The sequence below is a fragment of the Malus sylvestris genome, chromosome 9 (assembly GCF_916048215.2).
Source record: "Malus sylvestris chromosome 9, drMalSylv7.2, whole genome shotgun sequence".
Taxonomy (NCBI): Eukaryota; Viridiplantae; Streptophyta; class Magnoliopsida; order Rosales; family Rosaceae; genus Malus; species Malus sylvestris.
In genome coordinates this window covers 16,329,975-16,338,579 of record NC_062268.1, presented here as the reverse complement: position 1 = coordinate 16,338,579, position 8,605 = coordinate 16,329,975, and the positions used below count along the sequence as shown (strand labels likewise).

Sequence of the window (8,605 nt, the reverse complement as noted above, 5' to 3'; positions counted from 1 at the left end):
TTGGAAAGTTAAGAAAGCTGACATGAACCTAATTATAAGAAATTTGGACCGCTCCCCCGTTTAGTATTTGGTTTTCGAGTTGAACTTCCGCTTCCTTTACCGGGTTCCTTTTCGTTTACTTCCTTAGCCACACCACTGCCGCCGAACGCCAAGAGCTTCGTGTCTCCATGCTCCACAAATATCCACACGAGCAGAGCCATGCCGACAAGAGCCACGGCTGCAGTCGCTGAGGCCAAGGCACTGAACCCCAGAATGCCCACAAGTGACCCCCCGACTGCTAAGCCAGTGAAGAATGCCATCAGCATTTGCCTACCACGACCCTCCATGGACTACTGTCTGGTTTACTTTCTTATTTTTTATGGGTAGATTGAACCTTTTCCTTCTTATACATCAAATGAACCCTTTTGGTTACTTGATAAGCAAGTAATGAAGGAAGGACATTCGTAGTTTTTGCCTTTTGGTTACCAAAAAAGACCGACTTAATGAGTTTTGAAAGTTCTTCAGAATGTTGACTCTTTTGGCTTAAATTTGTAGCCATGTGACTTTATTGTGGCTCTGATAAGGCCTCGTCACATAAGCATATAATGGGGTTGTTTTTAGCCATGCCTTTCGTTGGCTTTTCAAACACGATAAGAGTTTGTGTAGGGTGTTCTGATCATATTATTTGTACCTCTTACAAAGTAGTGAACCTTATGTATTTTAATCACATCCGACCTCGCATGCTCTTACCCTAGTCAAACAGCCTTACCAAATATCTAGCAAACAAACTGCATATTTTGGGTTATCGATTTGTTTTCATTATCTCTTGTCAATAGTTATTTGTTTCGCATACAATCTAGAACATATTGGTTAAAACCTATGTACAACCTAATGTGGGGTTGAGTGCAGCTTTAGTATCCATGGTTTGGTCTAAACCAACATGCTCTAGTTGACGAGAGATACTCTTTTGTCACCAATTCACCACATGTTAAGCTCATGTGAAACGGATACAGTTCTGAACACGCGGCAAACCTTGATTGGATGAATGACCCCACTGGACTATGAATGGGGTGCATAGATATTCTCTCATAATTGAGGGTCAACACAAACCCACTAACTTCTGATCCAGTCTTATGAAAAATCGTCAACCAAGTATAAGCACTATAATATTCTCAAGGAATAGACAAATTCATTAACACAAACCAACTTAAGATATATTGGCTGGTAGAGTCACACAACACAAGAGACCCTAGAACAATTAATTGCTTCGAATCCTTCTGATATCAAAATGAGTATTCTTTTACTCGGGTAGGAAATTGAATACCAAATGCTCAGAGGAAATCATCAAAATTTGCTGGCAGCTCCTCTGAATGTCAAAAAGCATTTTCTCCCCATCTCTAGCCACGAAGTTGATGGCAGCACCTCTTTTTCCAAAATTTCCGCTTCGTCCTATACGATGAAGTTAGCTTTCTGGTTGATCGGCCGGCAAATCATAATCTACTACAACAAACGCTTGCTGGACCTCAAGATGACGAGCATATTGATCGGTGGTAATGAGGATGCGGCAAGAGCATCTGCGAAATTCGCGCATAACAGTATCGCGAGTTTTCTGGTTCATGCCATGATGGATAGCAGAGATAGCTTGGAAGTTTCACATATGGTGAGCAATATACTTTTTCACTTTCTGGCATCATGTTAGACTACTTGGCAAAAAGATATCCCTAGAAACGAACCTTGTGAGTAAAAGTTCCGGTAAGCATATCATCAGCCTGATCCAGTACAATCATCTTAATATCTTTGGGGTCAAGTGCCTTCCTTCGCAACATGTCAAATATGCGATCAGGAGTGCCAACAACATGAACACCGGCTTCAAGAATGAATTTACCCTCACGATAAGTTCTGCCACTTACACCAGCGTAAACCTTCGCACCTAGGTCTCAGAAAGTTGCTCTCATAACGTTTCTCAGTCTCCCCTGCCAAGGCCTGGGTAGGTGCAGAACCAAGGCCTGGCACTCAACCGAACTATCAAGATCAAGTTGCTGCACAATTCCATAGCTGAAAGTTATCGTTTTCCCAGTTCCAGGTGGAGCCTGTTGAATCACATCAAGGCCTTGGCTGAAAGGAACAATGCCCCTTTGCTGACTTGCAGACGGCTTCCCAAAACCTTTTGAACAAAAACAAAACAAAATTACCATACAAACACATTAATGGCTTAGTCATTGTATTAAATACAGCAAACCAACCTACCATAAGCATAACTGGTCGTCTTAAGATTGCCTCGCAATCCGATGCTTTCAAAATCATCATAGAACCCATCAAATGATGGATAGAACTCGTGTCCTTGTGGAGCAAGCTCTGTCATATGACTCATATCTGTAGGCAGGAAACCATGAGTAATGATTGATCGGCATTCAAAAGGCTACCCCGAATGGGAAATTCGACATAATTTCAAATATAAAATCATTGTAGTCCATCAAAGAGGCATGCTAATAACTAGCATGAGAAAAAAAAAACGAAAACAAAATAAACCGGCCGCTAATTGGTTGCTAAGAAAACTAAGGAAACTTGATTTTATATCTGTTTCAAATCACTTCCAAGACGCGGAAACAAAATCCAAATTGATTTAGAGTTTATCATAGTTAAACTTATTAACCATGAACAATATGCAAGCACATTAAATGACTTTGCTAAGCACTAGCTAGATGGGCCTTGGGACACTCCCTTGTTCATTGTTCACTATCTCCGTCCCAGTCTGAATCTCATCGGAGTCTCAATCTCAGACTGGATCTCAGTATGAGTCTCTTCCTTAGTTTCATTCTGGGTCTGAGTCTTAGACCACCACTACTCCCACAGATACCGAGACCGAGACTCGGCCACACCAGTGACACCACCACTGTCAACCCACAAAAGGCATGTGCCGCCATGCTCTTGAAAAACTGATACCATGCAAGTGACAGCCGAGGCCACAGCCGAAGCAAACCCAGCAATTGCTGCAACAAACACAAAGCCAGCAAAAAGTAGCAAGGGGGATGACGGTCAGAAAAAGAGTGCCGAGGCGATATTTGGCACTCAGTGAAACTAGTGTTACCCAGGCCAAGAAGATGAATCCCATCACGCCCACAAGTGACAACCTCCTGTTCTAGACGAGAAGATTCGGAACCGCCCATTGATTACTGTTGTGTGGTGTACTCTAATCTCCTTGCCGTCGCTAATTAGAAAGTAAATTGGGAGATTTCAGATAGAACTTTGTATGCTTCTTGTTTTTTTTCCTTTCAGTAAAAACTACGGTATTTCGTTTGGGAGGATTGAGCCTTCTGGTTACTTGATAAACAAGCAATGGTAAGTTTGGAATCGGAAAACCGACTCAAGTTTTCCAAACTTTTATGATAAAAAATTGTCATTTGATAAATAAAAAAGTTCCTTATGACATCAGCAAAATTTGGACGAGTTATAACGGAAGAAGTAATGCTAGGTAAACTAAATTTGTAAATAAAATTTACTAAATAAATGATGTGTCGCTAATAAAAAAATAAGCACGTTAATCAAAACTTAAGTAATAATTCTATCATCAACTTCTATGTCATTTGGTTTATAAAATTTAGTCTACATATTTAGTCTTTCTTACGGAAGAGGGCAGGAATGAATTGAAACAGCATGGAGTGCTTAATGTAATTTGTAAATCCTGAGGGGTTTGTAAAAATACAATAAAAGTCTGGAGAAAAATCCGTTTCAACAACAAAAACACGGCAAATAGCAACATGACAAGGAGAAAAACTTGCAAGAACTCTCAACAGTAAAAGTCTTTCATGATATATCGAAACCGAGCAAGAAGGCGCATACCATTGAACAGTTAGATATGTTTGACAGCATAAATTGAGGACAAAACAAAATGAAAAGCAGCAGCATTAAACAGTACTTTCAAAACAGGATAATAAAAATCTGCCTCAAAAAGATAAGCGGGGGAACAAAATGCGCGAGTTCTTCAGAGAAGATCGGCCACATTCGATGGGAGCTCCTCAATCACCACGTTGTAAAACCTCTGGATGTCATAGAGCATTCTCTCGTCGTCTTTTGTCACAAAGTTAATAGCAACACCCTTCCTTCCAAATCTACCACTTCGTCCAATACGATGAAGGTAGTTTTCAGGTTGAGTCGGCAAATCATAGTTGATTACGAGAGATACCTGCTGCACATCAATACCACGAGCCAAGAGATCAGTGGTGATGAGAACACGGGATGAGCCTGATCGGAATTCACGCATGATGATATCACGAGTGTTCTGGTCCATGTCACCATGGGTGGCAGAGACAGTGTGGTCACGGCTTCTCATCTTGTCGGTAAGCCAGTCCACCTTGCGCCTGGTGTTAACAAAAATGACACTCTGGGTGATGGCCAGAGTCTCATACAAATCACAAAGGGTCTCGAGCTTCCATTCTTCTTTATCGACATTGACATAGAACTGCTTGATACCCTCAAGGGTGAGCTCATCACGCTTTACCAAAATCCTCACAGGTTTGTTCATAAACTTTCTAGTGATTTCAAGGGCTTCAGGTGGCATGGTAGCAGAGAACACCCCAACCTGAACCTTTGATGGCAAAAGCTGGAAAATGTCGTAGATCTGACCACCAAAACATCAAATATAATTAGGAATACATTGAAAACAAAACATTAATAGTGAGCCGAAGAAACACAACACCTTAATACAAATAACAAACCTGATCCTTAAAACCACGAGAAAGCATTTCATCAGCCTCATCCAATACAAACATCTTAATGTAATCTGGGCGAAGCGACTGCCTCCTCAACATGTCAAACACACGACCAGGGGTTCCAACAACAACATGAACACCAGCTTGAAGAATGCGCTGATCCTCACGAACACTTGTCCCACCAACACAAGCATGAACCTTAACGCCAAGGTAGTCACCAAGTGCTCGCATAACCTTCTCAATCTGCTGTGCCAACTCCCTGGTAGGAGCCAAAACCAAGGCCTGGCACTGGACAACACCATAATCAAGTTGCTGCAAAATCCCTGAGCAAAAGGTTGCTGTTTTCCCGGTTCCAGACTGAGCCTGTTGAATCACATCAAGGCCTTTGCAGAATGGAACAATTCCCCTTTGCTGAATTGCAGAAGGCTTCTCAAAACCTTCAGAATAAAAACAAAATTATACACAGAGGCCTTTAAAGATGAATATAAGTATAACATACTTTAACAACATTGCAAAAGGGGAAATCAAAATTAAGAAATTGAACATGCATTCCTGCAGGGGTGCATCCTACCAAACAAAAAGACAACTAAATAATGAATACAGTTGTACCTACCATAAGCATAAATGCCTCTCAGCAGATTTTCCTGCAATCCCATGGCATCAAAACTTTCAAAAACTTCATCATACGATGTGAAGAAATCTTGCCCATCAGTTGAGAGCCTATAAAAGTTGTCAAAACATTAATGGTGACATCAAATCATAAGATGATAAATTATCTTCCCCAAACAAACTTAACAAATAACTATGAAAATAAATACCAAGCAAGACACTCACAGCTCACTCATCTTAGTATCATACTGTTTTGCATCAAATTGTGATCCCTCGGGTGCAACACCTGCCATGACTGCAGAAAGAATTTCATTTAAAAAGTTATGGATCATAAAACCCAAAACAAATACAGTGTTTTTGACGTGGGATTCATGAGCATATAAACAAACACGAGACAGTTCATACGCACATAAATCTCTCCACAATATATATATATGAAATTCAAAGGCTTGCCAAAGATGGCTTGAAAGGAAATTTATACAAAAATATAACAGAAGAGCCAAACTTGTTAACCAAACAAAAAGGCAAACAAGCATTAACTCCTGTTTTAGTTTTCGGAGAAGCGTTTTAAAAAGGGTTTAGGATGTCCATTTGCTATCCAGAGAATGAACCCACAAGAAAACAGACACCTCTTTGCCCAACTCCCCAAACAGTCAAAGATGACTTGAATGAATATTTACACAAAATAATATAACAGAAAAGCCAAACATGTCAACCAAGCAAAAAGGCGAACAAGCATTAACTTCTGTTTTAGTTTTCGGAGAAGCATTTTAAAAAGGGTGGATGTCCATTTGCTATCCAGAGAATGAACCCACAAGAAAACAGACACCTCTTTGCCCAACTCCCCCAAAGGTCAAAGATGACTTGAAAGAACAGTTATACAAAATAATATAACAGAAGAGCCAAACTTGTTAACCAAACAAAAAGGCGAACAAGCATTAACCCCTGTTTTAGTTTTCGGAGAAATGTTTTAAAAAGGGTGGGTGTCCATTTGCTATCCAGAGAATGAACCCACAAGAAAACAGACACCTCTTTGCCCTACTCCCCCAAAGGTCAAAGATGACCTGAAAGAACACTTATACAAAATAATATAACAGAAGAGCCAAACCTGATAACCAAACAAAAAGGCGAACAAGCATTAACTCCCGTTTTAGTTTTCGGAGAAGTGTTTTAGAAAGGGCGGATGTCCATTTTCTATCCAGAGAATGATCCCAAAAGAAAACAGACACCTCTTCGCCCAACTCCCCAAAAAGGGCATATAACTTCCATACCAAACATTTACTTTGACAAAAGGTAACACATAACACAACACTTCATCTCTAAGAGTAACCGGATAAAATTCCGTTTTACAGTAGCAAGTAAATCAACTTTCACAAACAAATTTGATATTACAATACAACAATTTAGATGTCAGAACAGAAAAAACAAAGTTAACCCCAAAACCATAGACAACATAATTTTCACCAGAAACACAAAAAGTAACCACAGATACGTCAATAAAAAGGATAAACTGTAATTACACTAACTAGCGTAACAAAAACTAATCACTCGATGATGGGTTGCTAAGAAAACAGATGAATCCCCAACTTACATGTTCGAATTGGCCCCAAACACGTAAAAATCATATAAAACGTTAAAAAGTTACTATCTTTACATCATATTTCCCACTACTTTCTCGGAAAACAAACAGACAGCCATTGAAATCCATCCGTAACAAAAACCATAACTTGCAAACAAATCAAGCAGATGGATCCAGATCCAAAACACGATTAAAACCCACAAATCGATCACCAAAACAAATACTTTCACCAATAAAATCAATCAAATTAACAACTTTACAATCAGATATATAGATACACAACAATATGTATAAACATATGAGAGAGATAGAGAGAGAAAGAGAGACGTAGAGAGAGAGACCTGATGATGTTGATGAGCGCTAGAGAGAGAAGCAGAGGACAATTGGAGGTTGCTAAAAGAGAGCTAGGGTTTCCCAAACTCCTCGGATCTGCGCCGTGGAGTTTGAAAGTAGGCGAGTGTTGAAAAGAGGCTGAGTTTACCCACTCACTCTGTTATAGGTTTTAGGTTTTGGTGTTTCCCACTTTAAAATCCCGGATGTGACCTTGGGCTTCTCCTCTTATCACCAACTCCCGGGGGACCGTTTCGTCACTTGAGAAAATTTCTGTCCAACAAGTAAAAGAAAACAGTGCAACTAGTTTACCACTTAAATTCTTTTTTCTATTTTTTTTTAATCACGAAATTATTATTCCAGTAGAAATTAGCACAATTCATTTATTTTGTAACGCGTGTTTGTTTTATTTTACCTAATAATATTTATCAATCATTAACACGTGTTATAACAAATGAATTGATAATGTGTTTTTCGTGTATGATATATTGTAAGGGATGAACTTTGTTGGGACGGTTGCACACCTCACACTCAGAAAAACTTTTGTAGGGCTTGGCTTGCCATTGGATTTTACTGAGTGACACTACAATCCAATCAAAATTCACCACATGGTAAGTCTAAGTATAATCTTTTATTTTTTATATTTAAAGCTCTTATAATTTTTTTCTTACTAATTAATATACACCATGAGAATAATTTAGTGGTTTTTTTTTTCCTCTTCTCCTCTCCCTCTTTTTTCTTCCCAAATTTTCTCTACCGTCTTCTTCCCCACTCTTTGTCTTTCCTTTCTTCATATGAATATGGAAAAAAACAATTAAATCATCTTCTCCCACTATCATGAAATGGAAAAAAAAAATCCAACACATATTTCATATTTTACAAAATGTGTATTTTTACAAGAGTTGTTCGTTCATTTAAAATTTAATTATATACTTTTAACAATATTATAAATAATAATGAACATTTTGATATTTTAAACACAAAACTTACTAAAGTGATTAAGATTGTAAATGTTGGAAACCCAGTGACCAAAACCGACTGTTGATACAAGGTGAGTTACGCCTTGTTTGGTACGCCGTATATAGCATCGGATAGGACTATTAATACGGAGCCGAGTATTTGGCATCCTTTCATATTAAATTGGACCGGATCGGGTCCCTTTCTTCTCTCTCGCGCGAAATGAGTGCTCTCTCTCTCTATCCTTCCCTCGCCATCCCCGATGTTCTCTCCGTCTCCTTCTCTCGCCGGCTATGTTCTCCCCATCTCCTCCGGCAAACTTTGTTCTCCCCGTCTCCTCTCGCCGGCTCTATCCTCCCTCACCTTCGTTATCTGATAATTGGAGACATGAGAGACCACTGGCACCACCACGGCACAAATTCGAAAAGATTCATCTGGGTTT

General features: G+C 39.3%; 1 protein-coding gene, 2 non-coding genes and 1 pseudogene across 3 annotated transcripts; all 4 read right to left on the bottom strand.

The window, feature by feature from the left end:
• Window positions 1-1,288: 1,288 nt before the first annotated feature.
• On the bottom strand, window positions 1,289-2,855 carry LOC126581914 (eukaryotic initiation factor 4A-13-like; annotated as a pseudogene).
• Window positions 2,856-3,791: 936 nt separating this feature from the next.
• Window positions 3,792-7,381, bottom strand: LOC126581909 (eukaryotic initiation factor 4A-8). Its single transcript, XM_050245848.1, has 5 exons — window positions 7,218-7,381; window positions 5,523-5,592; window positions 5,302-5,408; window positions 4,695-5,125; window positions 3,792-4,597 (listed from the first exon to the last, which is right to left on the bottom strand). The coding sequence occupies exons 2-5, from the start codon at window positions 5,588-5,590 to the stop codon at window positions 3,962-3,964; spliced, it is 1,242 nt and encodes a 413-aa protein (XP_050101805.1). The 5' UTR covers window positions 5,591-5,592; window positions 7,218-7,381; the 3' UTR covers window positions 3,792-3,961.
• Window positions 5,781-5,878, bottom strand: LOC126584051 (small nucleolar RNA snoR98). The gene has a single exon (XR_007609968.1). It is a non-coding gene; the product is annotated as a small nucleolar RNA snoR98 (small nucleolar RNA).
• LOC126584052 (small nucleolar RNA snoR98) lies at window positions 6,184-6,289 on the bottom strand. The gene has a single exon (XR_007609969.1). It is a non-coding gene; the product is annotated as a small nucleolar RNA snoR98 (small nucleolar RNA).
• Window positions 7,382-8,605: the final 1,224 nt, after the last annotated feature.